At 34.5% G+C, this 20955-nt stretch overlaps 1 protein-coding gene across 1 annotated transcript in view; it reads left to right on the top strand.

The window, feature by feature from the left end:
- Positions 1-20955, top strand: part of Pgi (glucose-6-phosphate isomerase) — a 221903-nt gene that overhangs the window by 176715 nt on the left and 24233 nt on the right. Inside the window, exons 12-13 of the mRNA XM_090401803.1 lie at positions 5900-6062; positions 15301-15377. Coding sequence (XP_090257929.1) covers positions 5900-6062; positions 15301-15377 — 240 coding nt within the window. The remainder of the gene's footprint in view (positions 1-5899; positions 6063-15300; positions 15378-20955) is intronic.

Consider the following 20955-nt stretch of genomic DNA (forward strand, 5'->3'; position numbering starts at 1 on the left):
ACTAAGTAATTAAGTTTCCATTTTTACTAATGTCCTGTCAACAATTTTCATTCAAATTAGTCTGTCATTTTTTTCAGCATTCTAATATTATCATACTTTATATTTCTCTCCCCTAGAGCACTAGAGCATTTCTAGCTAAATCAGTCCACATTGTTTTTTCTCTGGGTCTTTATTTTACCATTAAATGGCTATTATTTAGGTAGGAGATGAATTTCATCACCCACTGTGTGACCACCATCCTACTTACTGGAGGCCTGAAATGACTTGAAAAAGTTCCACGTTTGGTTTCTAGAGCAGAGTTTCTGAACTAATGTAAAAATAAATAAAAAGTACAAGTATATGCCTCCGTAGTGCAATTGGAAGAACAACGGTACATTGCGCCCTTCGATTGGAATAGGCTTAAGTTCGATTCTAGTCGCGACGGGAGGAATCTTTATCTGGACGATTTCAATTGAAGGTGAGTTAGCCGATCTCATACGGAGGTAGCAGGGTTTTTTCTCCCAGAAACTCGGGTTTTTCATCCCGCACACAGACAAATCAGCCCTTCAGAACACACGCAATTTACAGACAAAAAATACTAGTTTTGGTGGTGGTGGGCATAGATGGCGTTGATGGAGATGATTCGTAGTAGAGGTTCGGTGTAGTGGTTGAGACAGTTGTAGGTGTCCTTCTGCGATGAGTCTTCGGACTCCTTGGAGGTGTCACGAATAATAATAATAATAATAATAATAATATAAATGTTAATAAAAAAAAAATCCTTATCCATGGTACAAATGTTCAACGTGCTAAAAATAATAATCAAACACCTGTTACCTTTCCTTTCTCATTATGTTTTATTGTCACATAACAATAAAAAATAACTAACATTGGGTTTATAGGTCGTAATAATTATTTAATAAACTTGCTAGTTTCACCACTTAAGCTAGTGGTTCATCTGGGTTAGGATGAACACACAAATATACAACAAGCATTAAATATGAATCGTTATATAACTAAACATTGAATGTGTAGGAACCATTATACAAAAATACAAGTAAAACAGAAACACTTGGAGCATGGAAGATGCCACATGCTCAGTCATTGTTCAGCAGTTGAGCTTGATATCAGGCTCACCTGCTGAACAATGAATGGTTCCTAACCATTCGGTGTTTAGTATGTAATGATTCATATTTAATGCTTGTTGTATATTTCTGTGTTCATCCTAACCCAGATGAAGCCAGTAGCTTAAGTTGCAAAACTAGTAGGTTTATTAAATAATTATCACGACCTATAAACCCAGTCTTAGTTTTTTTTTATTCGAAAAAAATTAACATACCTATCATGATCACATAACAGTTAACACATAATTATTGCAATCAATAGTCGAGTACTTTAAAAAAAAAAAAAAAAAAAATTGGAGTATGTGTATTTCTATCCCTATTACAAGCATATAGTGCAACATGCATGATAAATAATGTCAGAGCTGTGAATACTTCATAAGATGTTGATCTTTTAAATTAAAAAAAAAAAATGTTGCTGTTGCAATTAATATTAATAGCACTTGTATATATTGTATATATTTCATCTTAAGTTCAGCTCACTGTCCTGTCACACCCAAGTATTGTGATTTCATTTAAACCTAATGCTGTGATAGTTAATTTCTAAATTATATAGTCTGTTTACAAGTTGCATGTATGTGTGCTCTGATCAGTTTGTGTTTTGCAGGATGAAAACTCCTAGTTTCTAGGAGGAAGCACTCCATCTACCTTTCTATATGAGACTAACATTCAGATAAAAAATCCTTTTAAATGTTTCTGACATCCATTCAAATAAGATTTTAACTTAGATGTTTTCATCCAGAGGGCTATTATGTGATGGTGTGTGTGTGTGTGTGTACATACACATCATAATCATTGATTTTCTGATGAGTACCCTCAGCAGGTGTACAGGCTACTGTCACAGTACTATATGATTATGTTGCAATTATTACTAATCTCTTGTAAACAGGTTTCTTCCAGATCAGTCGATTACTTGTCAGCACTCCAATATTGTATCTAATATTTTGGTCTTCTAAGGCAGCTTTTCTCAAAGTGTAGTCTGCAGCCTACTAGTATGTGTGTTTATTTACTAATTTTATTAGTAAATAAATATGTTTCTTTTTATCTTAATTTGTAAATTTTCAAATACAGTTTAGAATAATATATTAAAAATCCTATTAATAAAAAATTAATATTTTTATTAATAGGATTAATATATGAATCCTGTTAATAAAAATATTAATTTTTTATTAATAGGATTTTTAGAATATTATTCTAAGCTGTATCAAAAATCCTATTAATTAAAAACCCAATATATTAATTTTTATTAATATATTAAAATTAAACAAATTAAATATAATTCGTTTAATTTCAGTATAATAATATGCATAGCATTTTACTGCATGCTGTATATCTCAACATGTAAGTGTATAGGTGGTACATGAAATCAGCTGCTGTGCTGGCATTACTCTGAGAAATGCACAATTCATCTCACTACTCACATAAATGTATTTAATATCTTGATATATTTAAACACACTGAATTTCTTGAATGCTTGAACTTGAATGACCAATTAAATGCAAATTTTCAAATACAGTTTAGAATAATATATTAAAAATCCTATTAATAAAAAATTAATATTTTTATTAATAGGATTAATATATGAATCCTGTTAATAAAAATATTAATTTTTTATTAATAGGATTTTTAGAATATTATTCTAAGCTGTATCAAAAATCCTATTAATTAAAAACCCAATATATTAATTTTTATTAATATATTAAAATTAAACAAATTAAATATAATTCGTTTAATTTCAGTATAATAATATGCATAGCATTTTACTGCATGCTGTATATCTCAACATGTAAGTGTATAGGTGGTACATGAAATCAGCTGCTGTGCTGGCATTACTCTGAGAAATGCACAATTCATCTCACTACTCACATAAATGTATTTAATATCTTGATATATTTAAACACACTGAATTTCTTGAATGCTTGAACTTGAATGACCAATTAAATGCTTTATAAAATTGTCTTATTTTTAATACAATTTACAATATATCCCATTCCTCTCCTGATTTTATTCTGAATTAATTTTCCACTGAAAAATATTTAGGTTATATATTGCATGCCAGCTACTACACAATTTTACACTTAGTGCTGCATGTGATGGTCCACCTCTCCTGATTAAATATGACCTAATGTAAAAGGTGGTGTCTGTCTTCCTAACCCAATTCTTAGATCCATAACTTTAAACTGGTTTAAGCACTGTATTGTATATTGCTAGTTCAGTGTTTTGGCTAATTTCTTTCTTATTCAGTATAAAAATATTCAACTGGCCACCCATCATACCAGCTTTGTATAATTCTCTTGTCTATTTCCAAATAATAATTTAATTACTATTTTCACTAAAAACTGTGCTTAAATCATTGAAATATTTTACTTGTTCTGCAGGTTCTCCATTGAGAATGCAGGTAAAGTTTTCTATGTTTCTAAGATGTTGAGTCCTGAAGATATTTTCAGGCGCAAACTTTGTTTGCTCTCACTGGGATAAAGGATTAAACTAAATCTATTATAATTATTTCTATGTTTCTGTCTATTTTTATACTTTTGGTCTTTTTATAACTGACTTTCATACCAAATTTGTTTTAGTTGTTATTCAGTTGAGAGAATTTTGAAGACTACCTGCACTGGCTGTGTTTAGGAGTAAAACATCATCTGTATAAGCAAAGAGCTAAGTTTGATTCTAACATCAGGTTTAATGTCACTTTTTTTTTTCATTTTTTTTTTTTTCATAATGCCATAGTATAGATCATCATCATGCTTGTCGAGGATTTAATCCTAGAGTGGCCTGTTCTGGCCTTAGAAGTCATCATTGAATATCTTAAGAGGATGTCCTGGTTTTCTTTTTCCTAGTGGATTGTAATTTAAGGCTTGTTTTGGTAATCTTTCTGTTTTCATTCTTTCAATGTGTTCTATCCATTTATGTTTATATTTTTTAATTTTCCCTATTACTGATTCCTGGTTTAATTCTTTCGTAATTTCTTTTGTGATCAAATAAAATATACTTTGCAGTTTTTCTCATAAACTTCATTTCAGCTGTTATTAATCTTGTTTGCCTTTTTCTTTTATTGTCCAGATTTCACTTCCATACAATAGGACTGGAAGGGCTAATGTATTGTATACTTTTAGTCTGGTTTGTTTTTGAACTGTTAGGTTTATATCTTTTTCATATGTAATTTGGTTGGCTAAATCCCAAATTGTCAGCATCCTAGGTAGTTAAATGACTTCACATGTTCTAACAAGTCCTTACTGGATCTTGTCCTTTAAAGGCCATCATTTTTGATTTTTCTGTTGATATTATCATTCCATAATCTTTGGCTATCTCATTTAAATGTAAAATATCTTTCTGTAAGTTATCTTCAGAATTTGTAATTATTATTTGGTCATCAGCAAGATTGTTTAATGACCAAACAATAATTTGTAATTATTGTTTGGTCATTAAACAATCTCCTTTTTGGTCATCCAAAAAGGAGATTGTTTAAGTTCACAGTAGGAGAAAGTTTAATACCTTGATGGAAATTTTTATTCCGTTTTATTATTATTCCATTCAGATAAATATTAAAAAGAGTTGCTGAAAGGGGACATCCCTGTTAGACTCCTTAGTTTATCTCTCTCATACATGATAGTTCATATTATAGATGATGAATAAAAGTGCTATATATACTTTTCTTACACCAAATTTTACAACAAACCATCTTGTATGTCCTTAAATTCTAACTACCGATTTCCAACTTAAATGTAGACTACATTGCTCTGCATAATGTTCCATTTATATGATATAATTGTCATGTTTTGAATAGCTTTTTTCTGGACATCTTGTCATATGACCTTTTCCAGATCTTCCACACTTAGGTACGGATTCTTATTTCTGCAAGTTTGATTTCCATTCCATTAATGCTCCTTGATGGGTCCTATCTCCAGTGCTTCTGATGTTGAGTTGGAGTTTGTTTTAGTTTGCTGTTTGCCTTAGATACTTGATGAAAACATCAGGAGTCTTGTTTAACTGGGCAAACTTGTTTAACTCCCAGCCAACATGAATTCTCATGTATTTCTGGTTTAAGTCATCAGAGAGTATATGGTTTGGTTGGCTAAATCCCAAATTGTCAGCACATCCTTGTTCATTCAATATACAAAACAGATACCAACTAATGAGGCACACCATGTGAAGATGAAGATTGGACATTAGATCAGAAACCTCTGTTGCTCCTTATTCCTCAAAGGCAATGTGGAGATCTCCACCCAGTTATCTGGCTTTGATCCTTAAGCAACCTTGTCTGTGTATATATACACACACACATAAATTTAAATTTCATATATTTTCACTAAAACATAATATATTTATGACAAAATGCACCTTTTTTTCCTAAATTCATATGACTTTCATAACACAGGATGTTAATTTAAACTAGTGCAGCTTAAACATTTATGCATCTTTATTTATAGAGCTCAAGAAATGTATACTTAGCATGACCATACTATCTGCATTTTTTTGTACATCAGTAGCATGTAATATGTTTAAAATTGTTTGATATTTTCAGTAATAACTTTGTTGACATGAAGTACTTTGATGCTGTTCATGTTGTTCCCACTTTACACACATACCACTACCAAAAAAAAAAATAAAAAGATCATTTCAATAAAATAAATTTAATGTTTTTTAGCCCCTTCTAGGAAAAATTAAGAAACACTGTGTATGTGTGTAAACATTCCTGATGGCTAATTAATAAATCTTTTATCAAGTCTTATTAATTATGATAGAAAGGATTTTTTTTTTTTATATTGCCTTTCTGCCAATTAAGTTTTTATCTCTTACAGTATATGCATAGGTTTGCTGCATACTTTCAACAAGGTGATATGGAATCAAATGGGAAATATGTCACTCGAAGTGGTAGTCAGGTTAATTATACTACGGGACCAATAGTATGGGGTGAACCAGGTACCAATGGTCAACATGCATTTTATCAACTAATTCATCAAGGTAAATTTAACATAGTATATATAGAAAAGTAAATTATTATCAAATGACCTAGTTTCTAAGTTTAACATTTTTTGTTTCAGTATGTCATAAACAGTTCAAAAGAATTATTTAATAAAAATTTTGACATACACTTCCATCTTCCTTGTTATGGTCAAAGCACTGTCTGGGCAGAAAGTGGTCCATCAGATAAAACAAGTTCTAATCAATTGTTTTTTCCCTGACATCTTAACTAATATGTGTAATTTGGCATTGCCTTGTTGGAGGAGCCCAGCAGATGTATTCATTGTAGTTGCTGAGAATAGAGATAAGCATTGACTGCATGACCTTCTTGAACTAACGATATGCACGATGTCTTCAATTTGACCACACACACAGTGTGAACTTATTCTCAAACAAGCTTATTTAGAAACAGAAGTGCTGGCATCATATGGATTTACCCACTGATTTCACATTTTACCTACATTGTGAAGTGGACCCAAAATATTTAGTACTGATAAAGTTCTATATAACTTTCATCTCATTATCTTCAATGCTCTGTTAACATTTATTCAATGTAGAGCTTCTTGTGTTAGGTCATAGCTTCTACTAACCTTGCCAGTCTGGTAAAGCTGAAGCCCAAATGATGTCCCTTTGAGACTGTTGCCAGCAGTCGTCAAGTGCTTGTGACCTGATAGATCAACAAAATGTATTCATCTGGAATTAGGCGTTGTTCTTCAAGTGTAATTTTACATGTTGGGTAGTTTTATGTACCCTATCAGCCAGAATAAATCCCATAATTCATCTACAAAAATGCAACCTAACTGATCTTAGTTTCACTTCATTCGAAGTTCTCTTCAATATTGAGTAAAATATTGATGTTCACTGATCATGTTATCTTACATGGAATCGAAAATTACATAAAACTAATTATTATCACCAGTATAAGGTGAATGAGGGTGACAAGTGGAATGTCCCCAGGGCTCTGTACTAGGATCACTACTCTTTAGTTTGTATATTAATGATATTGCAGAATATTTGAAAGGAGACATTCAGTTGTTTTCCAATGATGCAAAACTAGGGAGGGTAATAGATGATAAATAGGTGATCAGCATGTCCATGTGCAGTATAAAGCATAAGCAAGAAGGATAACTAGTATAGTGAATAAAAATAAATAATAATAAATTAAAATTTTCACATTTGATATCTTTAGATTTATTTTATTTATGCTTATGACTACATGAAACTGGTAAGTGAAAAGTACAATCACAATTTCTAGAAACAAATGATGAAAATCTTAACATATAAAAGTTCATTACATACAAGGCACAACCTGCTTTCTAAGTCTTTCCTTTTTTAAAAAAAAAATAAAGCAAAAGTAACTTGTCATAATCAAGCCAGGGACAATTATCATCCTGCTGCAACAAGTATGACACGGCTGCATGTTCTTACAACACTTCACAACATAAATGTAGCTGTATTCGAGGTTTAAGTAGAGAGCAGTTGTGTCTTGTGTGAGAAAACTTGATCTACTAGAGGAGGCCCATTTCACATTGTATCATCATCTTCTAACATGAGGAGGAGTTCTGCTGATACTATGAAGAGAACTATGAGAGTGACTACGAGAATAATGTCTTCGTGGTGATACGGGACCGTGATCTTCTGTTTCCTCCATAACCACCGCCACCACCATACCAACTACAGGTCAAGGTCCAGGCTGGAAAGCCAATTCAAGGCCTCATCCGTCACCCTGTGGATGTCCTGTAGGCCACCACCACCGTGAAATTGGTGCCTTGGGCAGTCGTACACAATATGAGTAATCGTCTGAGCCACGGGAGAACAATCACAATAAGGGTGATCTATCAGCCCCATTTATGTAGAAGGTAGTCACATCTGCCCTGACTAGTTCTGATCCTGTTTATTGATCACCAAATCTTCCTAGGAAGATCAAAACCAAGCTGCAGAGCACAGGGATCTTCTACCAGGAAGTCGTTTGTTGGGAGATTGTTGGACCAGTTTTCTCTCCATATGTCAGATATTGATGGCAGCACAGCTGACGAGAGTTCGTTCATGGACCAGAGAGGCTTTCTAGATTTGAGGTGAAGACTAGGTGGGTTTATGAGAGTCTGGTGTAGGGGTAGGAGTGGGTTGCTCATTGCTTTATTAAATTCCTTAATTGAGGGTTGTCTTCTCCGTATGTGTGGTGGAGCAATGTTAGATAGAACAGGCAGCCAGGAGAGAGAGGGGGGGGGTGCTTTTCTCCTGGCTGCCTGTTTGCTGGGTGTCTATAATGTTAACATGTGTACTTCTTTCCCAGACAGGGGCACAATATTCTACTGTAGAGAATGCGAGGGCTAGTGCAAACGACCTTAGGACTTCTGCACCACAACCCCAGGTTGTTCCAGCAAGCCTTGAAATGATGTTATTTCTGGTTTTAATTTTATTAGAGAGGTTGATGATGTGCCTTTTATAGGTTAGGCTTCTGTCCAGGCTCACTCCAAGGTATTTTGGGTGAGGCTCTGTAGATGTCGTATGGTTACTCCCATACCTCACCAGGTTTTGGGAGTGAACCCTTTTTCTAGAAGAAGTGGTAGAGTTGCAGATACCCATTGCACACAGAGTTAGTGAGCAATCACAAACAACCGTGCCCATGGCAGGATTCAAAACCAACAGCTTCTTGGTTGGAGAGTGGATATGCTAACCACTCAGTAAACTAAGCCAGCTTAGTATAGTGAGGAAGACTAAATCAGAGATGATAACTTTACTCAGTGCTGATGGTAGGAAAGTGACAATAGTTCAGTTACTAAGTGATCGCTTTGCAAGGGCATATCATCCAGGTGGTGACTTTGCAGTTACTGAGGTGTCTCTGTCACCTTGACCTGTGAGAATTAAAGTAGATGAACTGGAGGTTCTCAGTATATTGAAAAATATCATTGTGAATACAGCAGTGGACCTGGATGGTATGTCTGCTAGTGTGCTAGAAGAATGTGCGAGTGAACTGGCAGTGCCTCTGAGGAAGTTTGTTTAATCTATGCCTCAGTTCAATCTACATACAGTAAAACCCCGTTTTTACGTTCCCCCAATTTATGTTTTCCTGCCATTTACATCATTTTCCGTTGGTCTTGTCTTAGGACCTATTCTTATGATATATTGTTTTCCCACCATTAACAACTTGATGTGGACATTATTTCCCATGATTTGCAGTTTTTTCTCAGGTGGCAACACTGATTTTCAAATTGATTTCTGCAGAAATCTGTGCATTTCTGTTCCCAGATGGCGTTACTTTCGGCTGTAGTTTCGCTTCTGCCATCACGGTGACTTGCACACTTGCAGTAATGATGAGTGATACCGTGATTTTTCAATCACAGTACGAATTGATACTGTGAAGTTTTCGTATTAATAATTTTAAACTGTCAGTAGCTCATGGCACCCGTAACGTGTTGTGATGTGATTTCACATTCACAATGCTGTATTGAAATCGTGAACCAGGATCATAGACAAATTGTGAAATCACATTCACACTTCAAGTAACAGTTGTTACTCGTGAATATTAGATATCAGTGAATAAACCACAGTTCATGAAATATCGCTTCACTAGCTTGCAGTGTTGGTGTTCGTAGTCGCAATTCAGAAGCACATGATATATTGCAGAATTTTTGCTACGTAATTTAGCGTGTGATAGTCGCTTTCTAGTTGCTTTCGTGTGATAGTTGCTTTTCATGGAGAAAAAAGACAGGAAATGTATTTCTGTAGAAGAAAAGATGGCAATTCTGCGTCGTATAGATTGGCATGCCGGAACATGTGTGCAATTAGCAAAAGATCTTGGACCTCCATGTCCACTTTGAACATGATAGTAAAACACAGGTCAAGCATTGAACTCAATGCAAAGCAATCGGGTGCTATGTCCAAAAAACGAAAATATATCCGGACATCGATATATATTGAATTGGATAAACTTATGGCAGAGTGGTTTGTTTCTAGGAGAGTGGCGGGTATTCCAGTCGATGGTACTCTACTTCGAGCGAAAGCCCTTGAATTTGCTGCGAGGTTGGGGATAAATGGTTTTAATGCGTCAAATGGATGGATTGATCGTTTCAAGACTCGTCACAATATTGTGTATAATCAAGTGTGTGGAGAAAGTAATAGTATTGCAGGGGAAACTGTAAATTAGTGGAAACATGAACTAAAGACTATTATTCAGGACTATGAACCGAAAAATATTTTCAATGTTGATGAAACTGGGCTCTTTTATAACATTCTGCCAAGTAAAACATTGTGTTTTAAAGGAGAGAAGTGTCACGGTGGAAAATTCAGCAAGCAGAGGGTAACTGTTTTGCTCATGGTCAATACTGATGGATCAGAAAAATTACATCCACTGGTAATTGGTAAATTTAAAAAGCCAAGGTGTTTTAAGAACATGAAAAATCTGCATACTAAGTATGATGCCAACAGCACAGCATGGATGACCAGCAGCATCTTCACATCCACCATGCATGCTCTGGATACTAAAATAGGGGAAAATCCCCGCATAATACTACTACCGCTAGACAGATGTCCTGCACACCCTGAAGATCTGCATCTCAGAAACATTAGATTAGTGTACAATGGCTTCAGCCATTAGATCTGGGCATCATCCATTCATTTAAATGGAAATATAGAAAAATGCTTGTTGAAAAAGCTGTTTATGCATGATAATGGTATGGACCCAAAACAAATGACCATATCAATCCTTGATGCCATGAATTATGTGGCCAAAGCATGTTTGCATGTTACTCCTGAAACCATATCCAGCTGTTTCCGGAAGGCAGGAGTTACATTTGTGGAAGAGGAGGAACAACTACAGGAGAAAGAAGAAGATATGTCAGAGCCCAACAACTGGTATGTGATGGATAAGGCTTCCTCATTTCAAGACTGTGTTGATGTGATCACATCTATGGTACCAAGTGTAGAAGACATCCTTTCCAACCACCTTGGTGAAGAAGAAGAGGAAGAAGTGGTTGAAGAAGACTGTGATCAAGAACCTACTAGTAAAGAAGCAATGGAAGCTATCTCTGTTTTGAGGCAATATATTGAAAGTGCATCAGGAGACAATGGGGCATTTAATGCCTCATACACTGTGGAGAGGCAGGTGGAACTTATTACCCGGTGTTGTACCACTTTACCCCAGTCCTGAAGATACTTTCAGGCACAAACTTTGTTTGCACACACTTGGATAAAGGATTAAACTAAATTTATTATAGTCTGACCAAGTGAAAAATAAACTTTCAACATCCTTCTCTAAATCCAGAGTAATTTAATAAAAAGGTGGCACACCGTTTGGCAGCTCCTATAGGAGGAGATGACCTTGCTAAAGCTTCTGCCTTGGTATCTCCATTTGGGCCTGGCTCCCACTGAAGAGACCTCAATAAAGGTCGAAATTAGTCTGGGTAGTCGCCCTTCCCTTAATGCATAACATTAAACATATCCGCAAGGAGATGTGTTTTGCATTATGGGAGATACTGAGACACCTTTGCAAGGAGTTGCCCGGTGTTGTACCACTTTACCCCCAGTCCTGAAGATACTTTCAGGCACAAACTTTGTTTGCACACACTTGGATAAAGGATTAAACTAAATTTATTATAGTCTGACCAAGTGAAAAATAAACTTTCAACATTTATTACCATTAGTATTCCATAGTGTAATATAACAGACAGGGAATAAACATATGTATAAAAAAAATTACAGAAAAAATAAGTTTTTTTTTCCAATTTCATAATGCAAACTTTTGTTTGCTGCATTAAATGCAAGAAGATAGAAGCAATATTTACCATTCATTGAGACTGTCTTCTCTTAATGCTATCATTTTCTTACTTTAGTGCATATTCATTTTATGTTATAAGCATTCTATTTTAAAAAGGTAACATTTACCATTCCAAATAAAAGTGAGATGCACTCCCCCCCCCCCGATATAAACTTATTTGTTTAGATCATGTTCCTCTTCTCTGCTTGTTAACTACACTCTGCAACCAATACACCTTCAATCTATCCTCATTGCGAGCATTTCACAGGCCTGTCACTAGCTTGGTCACTCCTCTCTGAATTCTCTTCACTACCTCCTGATCCCCAAGAAACCCAGGTGACCAAATCTGTGCACAGTAGTTAAGATGCAGCTAAATCATAGCCTTATAAAGAGGGATAGTAACCTCCCTGTTTTTATTCGTTGACGTATTTTTCCACAAGCAGGTAATTCTTTGAACTATTTTATGAACTTTTACAATACAGGGTGTTTCAAAAAGAATGTCCCGATTTGAAAATTGTATATCTCTGCAACCACGAACCACAAATGAATGCGACTTATACCATGTGAACAGCCTTGGTCCAGAGTTTGATATGATGACTGCTAGATGCCACTACTAGCGCCCAAATAGCTGCTATGCTTAGTTAATGAGAAGATGGCATCTAGTCAACTGTACCACATTTTCATTATTAAATATAATTATTTGAAATCGGGTCATTCTTTTTGAAACACCCTGTATATCCTCCAAACTTCAAATCTCTGTCCACCATCACCTCAAGTTCCCTAGCGTTATCAATATCCTATAATCCAGTACCATCAGTATGATACAAAGTATGCAGTTTTTTCATCCTGAAGTACATTTTGCAACATTAAATTGATAACCTTTGTTCTTTCCCCACACTGCTAATTTATTTAAATCATCCTGTAGGATATATATGTAACCTTTATCTAGTGTTGCCCTCCCCATTTTTGCATTATCAGCAAACAGCTGAATATTTCCCCCTTATATCGTTCCCTATATCATTAATCTACAAATTAAATAGTGGTAGTCCTAGTACAGAACCCTGATGTACTCCACTATTAACCCTCATTCAACTTGTTTCCACTCCACCATACACCACCCTACAAGCTTCATATCCATTCCCATTTTCCATCCAACTTATGTAATAGTTTTCCATGCAGTATTCTGTCAAATGCCTTTGCAAAGTCAGCAGTATAATGATGTAGCCATTTCCTTTATCAGTTCCACTGTCACCTTTTTATAAAATGTGAATAAATTACTAAGGCAGAATCTACATTTTACAAAGCTGTGCTTCTCCCTGAGTATCATATTCTTATCCACCCACTCATGAATTTTACCTTTAATCAACTTTTCCAATACTTTAACCACCACTCCAGGTATACTAATTGGTCTGTAATTTCTTCTGTCTTGGAAGCATGTTTATGTAAAGAAACTGTGTTGTTATAATCTGTTTTTATTGAAAGGGTCATACAAACTTATGAAAGGGTCATACAGGATTTATACTTGGCCAATTTATGCAGGGTTGGTGAAGGACATCTTGGAAGCTGAGAATGAATGCTGCTAAGGAGGGGTGAGGGCTTGATTTTTCTTTCATAGGATGGTGCGTGATTGGAATGGATTGCCATTGGATGTTGTGAGTGCAAACAAGTGTGAATGAATTCAAGAATAAGTATGATAGCTGGTTTGTGTAGTATGTGGCCTCCCTCAATGAGCCCTTGACTCTCTGGAGGTCTCTCTTAATAATAATAATAATAATAAAACAATTCGAAATCATATTTTTTGGCATTTGGTATTATTTTGTAAACAGTTTGGCATTATATGAGAATGCCTGTATAATAAAATATTTAATATACCACTTTTTAAGATTGTAATAATTTCATTACATGTTAACAGCAAAAAAACTGAAAAATAATGTGCATGTATATATAAAATTATATATGTGCGTGTGTGAGAGAGAGATAAATTTGAGAGAATTTATCTTATTAAACAGATAAACTTAAGAATCTAAGTAGAGTACTGAGTGTTCTGCTAGTACACTAATGAAAGACAATTTATGGACTCTTCAATTTTTGTGGCATATGTCAAGAGTTAGGATTTTTCGTATATTACCAAAAACTTTTGAAACTGTTATTGGTTTCATAAACAAATTCAGTTTGCCTTTGTTGACATAGACAGTAATGGATATTTTATACACTTTTTTTTCATGGACTAATTTAAGAATTTCACTATATTTCATATACAGTTAAATACAGTTGTTAAAATTTTCCATTTGATGATCAGAGGTTATAAAGTCAGTTTCTTTTACAAATTAGTTTGTTGCTGATATTTTCTGTAAAAATAGCATTATAAGTAAGCATTGTTGCAGTTGGTAGTGAAGCATAATACTGAGTTTTATGCTGATAAAATGAAGTCAGTAAATCGTGTAGTAGAATGCGCAGATTTGACTCTATGGATGTAGCATCTAATAATAATAATAAACATAGCCATAAACAAATAAGTAATGCATGCATATATATAAATATATAACTCGGTATTATATATACATTTAATGTACGTAGGCTGTTCAATAAGTAATAAAACTATATTTATACAGCAAACAGGTTACCTTTAATCGTCATCATTTACATGGTCTTTTTCAAAGTAACTACTGTGAGACGTGATGCATTTGTCCCAATGTTGCGTCCACTTCTTAAACACATGTGAGAGTCCATTTTTTGAGAGTTCTTTCAAAACTGCCTCTGCAGCTTTTACACATGCTTTGTTGCTTTCTAAATGGCGGCCTCTTAGTGGTTTCTTGAGGGAAACAGCTAGAAATTGCACGGTGCGAGATCAGGACTGTATGGAGGGTGTGGTAGGATATCTGTGTTTTTCTTCTGCAAAACGTCCACTACACAACCAGCAATATGTGGCTTCGCATTATCGTGATGCAATAAGAAGCCATTCTTCAGCAATGGACGCTTCCTTTTGACGTGCTTGATGATAATCCTGCTGTGTTGATCATTGTCTCTGTGATGGACGTTGAAGGTCTTCCCTCATGTTCAAGATCTTTCATATTTTGCCTTCCTTCCTTCCTTAAAAGTTTTATACCAGCGAAAAACACTTGCCCTCAACATTGCTTCATTGTGGAAAGCTTTGCGTATCATGTTAAAAGTGTCCGATACCGATTTTTGCAAACGCACACAAAATTTAATCGCATAACACTGTTCCAAGGACTCTTCCATTTCGAAGACTGGTCGCACCTTGTAGGCGCGCCGATGAGCACTTGCATTTAGTCACGTGACACTCTGGCACATCAGCCCGTATACACCATCTATCAACCTCTTTTGTTAATACATACAGCAACATTTCTTTATTCCACAGAAATTAATATTGTGATGAGTGGTTTCACCACAGCAAAATTAGTCTTATTACTTATTGAACAGCCCACGTATGTATAATTTATATAATCTTATTTTTCCATTTAGGTACCAGATTGGTCCCCTGTGACTTCATTGCTCCTGTAAAGACACACAATCCAATCAAGAATGGCTTACACCATGAAGTAAGGGGGTAATTTTTTTTTTATTTAATCACAAGTTCAGTCAGATCAAGTACAAGCTACACAATAAGTGAACACTTGCATCCTTTTAATTTCTTAATGTACACAAGCACATACAATACATAAAGAGACTAAATTTATTTTAGCATCATATACAACATAGCAATTCTTACTTGCTCTAAAATCCACTTCTTGTCTTATCCACTTGCTATCTTTTAGCTCTTGATTTTCTTATTTATTTTATTTTATTTAAAATTATATTTGTTATGCACTTTTATTCAGCCTTTTCATTATTTTATTGTGCTATTATAATTATGGTTTGGTGGATATTAATGTTTTGTTTTTTGGATTCACATTAAAAAAAAAATTCAAAACAATTATCTTTCCTCTCCTATTCTGTTAATGCATTTTAAATGAACACATTCTTGAATATCAATGTCAAGTTCTTTTCTGATATTGTCATTTTAATATAGTTCTGATGTTAGTGTTATATGTTCATTCCTATAGTTTTCCTCAGAATTCTGATATCTGATGTACCCCTCTTGATGAAATACTTTATTTTTAGTCTAGTTCTTTGATTCATATAATTTGCTTGAACCGTCTTTCATGCTGCCACATAGTGTTTTGGTTGATTTCTTTCTTATTCCATATCAAGTTATTCAAAGGCTGGTGGAGATCTTACCACCCTTACTTATTCTGTAATCTATATTTAATTTGCCATCTTCCCTAAATGTGAATCATTGTAAGTGTGGTTGAGCTTGGAATGACATTCTTCAGTTTTTGAATACCACTATTGTTTGGGAAAAATAAATATATTTTAATAATTAATATTTTTATTAATATTCTTATTAATAATTTTAATAAGAAAATGGAGAAATGGTAGTGGCCAATTCAGAGCTATGAAAGTGCTTATAGAAAAGACACAGTATAGAAGCTGAGCACGTGTGGGAAAGTGAATGAAGGGAGTCTGTGAGAGAAGGATCACCTATTAAGCTGATTGCCGTCTTCTGTATATCATCAAGAATTCTTAGGAAGGTTTTGAGTGCATCGCCCCAAATGAGGGAACAATATTCCAAGATAGGTTGGATCTGAGACATAAATTGTTAGGAGTTGACCAGAAGAGAGGTAATGTTTTCACTGGAGAAGAAAGCCAAGCTTTTTAGAGACTGAGGAGGCTATGTATGTTATTGTATGTATGTAATATATATGTTCCAGAATAAACTGGATATGACAGTCAGCCCAAGAAGGGAAACCTGATCTTGAAAGAAAATTGGAACATTATCAAAGGTAAGTGGGAGTGAAGTAGGAACTTTCTTGCAGGTAATAAGGCAGGTGTGAGTTTTTATGACATTGAAATTTATTAAGTTGTCTTCAACCCCATTTGGGAATGCTGAAGAGGAGATAAATATTTTAAGTCATCGGTTATAGAAGATTTTGAGACGTATCATTTGAGTACTGCAGGGTTTCTTGAATGAGGAAGAGGAATGAAGAGTATTGTCATCTGCAAAACTGTGAATAGGATTCGAAGTCAGGGAGAGAGAGAGAGAGGGGATCATTGATGTAAAGAAGGAAGAGCCAGGTTGAGAGTACAGAGCCCTAGGCTACTCCTGCTTGATATAGAAATCTGGTGTGAGGAAGTTGGCATTCCAATCAAAAAGTACAAGAGGGAGGCCATAAGATGACAGCTTGTACAGGATGCCTTTATGCTAGAGATATTATCAATACCAAGGCAATTGATAATGCCTTGAGACATTATCAATTGCCTTTTGAAATATTGAGTGACATGGGTTTCTCCAAACCTTTCCATGGCCTTTGTCCAAAGGTGGGTGAGATTAACGAGGAGGTGAACTGTAGAACGAGAATGGCGAAATCTATATTATTGATTGCCAGTTAATTGATGAGTCTCCAGATTGTGAAGAAGCTAGTTGTTGATAACCTTCTCCATCACTTTTTTAAAGTACTGAGGTGAGCAATGGGACAATAGGTAGATGGTTGATTTTGTCTCCCTTTTTACGTACAGGCTGGATGAAGGCCTGCTACCATGCTATTGGATAGATGCCAGTAGAATATGATGGCTTATATAGGTCATACAGAACCAGTGTTAATTCTGAGGCACAAGTGGAGGAACACCATATGGAACAGAAGCCATAATAGTATCAAGATTAATAAAAGTTTTCCTGATGACCTTCTGGCAAAAGTTAGGGGCATGGTAGTGTAGTAGTGTGTGAGATGATTGGCCTTGGTCATTTAAGCAAGAGTTGGAGTTAAAAACATTCTAAGAGGTTTGCCTTTTCCTTGGAGGAAGTTACCATGGTACCATTAGGATGCAAGAGAGGTGGGGGCAGGGAAGAGCAGAAGTCACTTCCAACAATGTTAGTGAGGATCCAGAAAGCTCGACTGCCAGTTGAGCAGGAGGCAAGTTTATTGCATTTCATTCTTATGACTTTTGCTTTGGAATCATTTTAAATTTTTAAACTTGTTTCTTAATTTCAGCCATTGAACATGTTGCATTTTTATCATGGACTATGATGGTGAATTTTTTTGAGAACGAAGCTTGGGGGTTTGCAGTGGAGTGGGGAATGAAGGCTTTCATTCCATTGAGGATTATTTCAGTTATTACTTCAGTGCATATGTTTGCATCAGGAGAGTGAAATCAGTAATCTGGCTACGAAAAGAGGCATAAAAATTCTGGAGGTCATCCCAGTTGTAGTGTCATAGGATATGAGGCTTAGATTGGCCAGGAGGAACTATGGTGTAAACTGTAGAGAAGAAGACTTGAATAAAATTGTGATCAGAGTTGCCAATAGGAGAGCAGACATCCACAGTGTGTTTGGAAGGAGAGATAGTTAAGAAAAGGTCCCAAGTGTTGGAAGAATGATGAGGATTGTCTGGTATTTTACGTAGAATTTTGCTGTCCCATATTGTACTTGTAGGGACAGTCTAATGTCCCGTACTTTTAATGAAAAGACAAAATTATAAATAATATGTTAAGCAATTATAATTTTCAATATTCTTTTCGAATAATCCAACTTAAATTGATTTGTAAGCCATAAAAACTGACAATTTGAGGAAATTGTGTTTACAGTTTATGGCAGCGGCGGTCCCTTTCATTGGTCACTTTTTATTTAGTATAAGTATTTTATAATTCTATACAGATATATTGCATTTGTTTATTTTCAAACAGTTTTTATTTGGACATTGGGCGGTATCGGTATAGTACGTGGATACTATTTCAATAATTATTAAAAAATAATATCTTACCTTTTTTGAATGTGCAATATTTGGTTAATACATAAAATATATAATTAAAGGTAAATTAATTTTCTTTAGTAATTACTACAAAGGTAAATTTTGTTTCTTTCCTTAAGCCCTTAACAATGCCAAAATGAAAGTGCATTTTTAACGATGCTTATTCGAAAGAATGGAATTTTATTGCAAAAGGAAAACATAACAACGAAGTTGAATGCAAAATCTGCAAACAAACATTTATTATTGCACATGGGAGACAATCGGATATTACACAACACATTAATACTCGGAAACACAAATTGAGCGTTTCGAGTTCCAGTTCCAAAAGTATTGAAACTTATTTTGTAAAACCAAATACCAGCAATGAGAGAAAAGTTATTGCTGCCGAAATAACTATGGCATTTAATGGCATAAAGCATCATCATTCTTTTGGTCACCCATGTCCCGTATTTGGTTTTCCAAAATCTGGCAACCCTATATCAGTATATAATTATTATTGCAAAGTAAGATACTAAAGTATAGTATCTTACTTTACTTACTTTACAGAAATGCTTTATTTTGCCATTCAACCTTCTGTATAAAATTATCAAGATATGACTTAAAATTGGCTTCCTTAATTGTCCATGTTTCTGACCATGGACAATTAGGAATTGGAGTATGACCCATATAAGGTCATACTCCAAATATAGCACTTAATAAGCCTTTTCTTTAGATTTTTATTCATTTTATTAATAAACAAATTTTTCTTGCTATAAAAGGCATATTTTCCTTTGTTAATTCTTTCTTTTATTTCCATGTCACATTTTCCATTTTCTTGTATTATACTACCAAGGTATTTGAATTGTCTCACTTACTCTACACTTTCTCCATTCATCATCACCTTGATACTTCCTGGTTTCCTGGAGACTCTCATCACTTTTGTTTTCTTTGCGTTAATTTTCATATCATATTTCTTGCATATATTTTCAAATTTTTGCATTAGGTGCTGTAGTTCATCTTTGGTATTAGCTAATATTGCTTGATCATCTGCAAATCTAATATTTTGTATTGTTCTTCCTCCAATAGTGATTCCTCTTTCCTCTTCATAAAATGCTTCTTTTATCATTTCTTCTGCAAATATATTGAAGGGTGCCGGTGACAGGCAGCATTCCTGTCTTACACCTCTGCCAATCACACATTTTTTAGTTTTTCCTACTTTGTCTTTATTATGGCCGTCTGGTTCATATATAATTCAGCTATTAACCTTCGGTCTCTCCAATCTAAACCTATTTTGCATAATTCCATCAGATTTTCCCATTTCACCATGTCAAATGCTTTTTCAAGGTCGATGAAACAAATATAAACTTCTTTATTTACTTCTATATTCCTTTCGCATATGGTCCTCATTACTCCAATTGGATCTCTGGTTCCTCTTTCTTTTCTAAATCCAAATTGATCATCCCCCCAGAAAATACTCCACTCTATTATACAATCTTTGATTTAATATTCTTAGCAGTACTTTGGAGGCATGTGAGCGTATGCTTATAGTTCTGTAGTCACTGCACGTATCAGGATTGCTTTTCTTTTCAATTGGTATAAGAATACTCTCTGTGAAATCTTTAGGCCATACTCCTGTTTTGTAAATGAGGTTGCAGAGTTTCCATGTTTCTGTTATACCTTTGTTCTCCAGTTGTTATAGGATTTCACTAGGTATTCCATCCACTCCTTCCATCTTTCCACTTTTTAATTCCTTAATTGCTGTTTCTACTTCTCTCTTTAGTATTTCAGGACCTCTTTCTTCTTCATTTGTTGAGATTTCATTTTGCTCTTCCAATTCAATTTTTGTTGGTCTTTCATTTTTTGCGTAAAGTTCTTCGATGTATTCCTTCCATATTTCACCTTGTATTTCAATATCATAAATCAGTTTTCCTTGCTTATCTTCTAATGGCATATTTCTTATGCTTTTTTTAATATTTGTAATTTCTTTTGCTTTTTCAAACATTTTATCATATCGCCCCCTTTTTTCCATTTCTTCAATTTCTTTGCATTCTGTTTTCAACCATTCCTCTCTTGCTTTATCAGTTTCTCTTCTCAGTTCATTATTTAATACTTTGTATTTTCTTCTTCCCTCTTCAGTGTTTACATTTTTCCATCTTCTTCTTTCTTCCATTTTTCTTATCATTTCATTTGTAATCCATGGTTTTTTAATTCTTTTCCCTTCCACAAAACCTATCTCTTCAGCAGCTGTTTCATATATCAAGTTTTTCAGTTGATTCCATTTTGCATTAACATCCATAGTTTCTTCAGATATATTCTCTTTGTTCCTTATTTTATTTTCCAGTTCTTCTCTGAA

Source organism: Typopeltis vanoorti, chromosome 12, assembly GCF_054136105.1.
Source record: "Typopeltis vanoorti isolate ZY-2024b chromosome 12, IOZ_Tvanoo_1.0, whole genome shotgun sequence".
Classification (NCBI taxonomy): domain Eukaryota; kingdom Metazoa; phylum Arthropoda; class Arachnida; order Uropygi; family Thelyphonidae; genus Typopeltis; species Typopeltis vanoorti.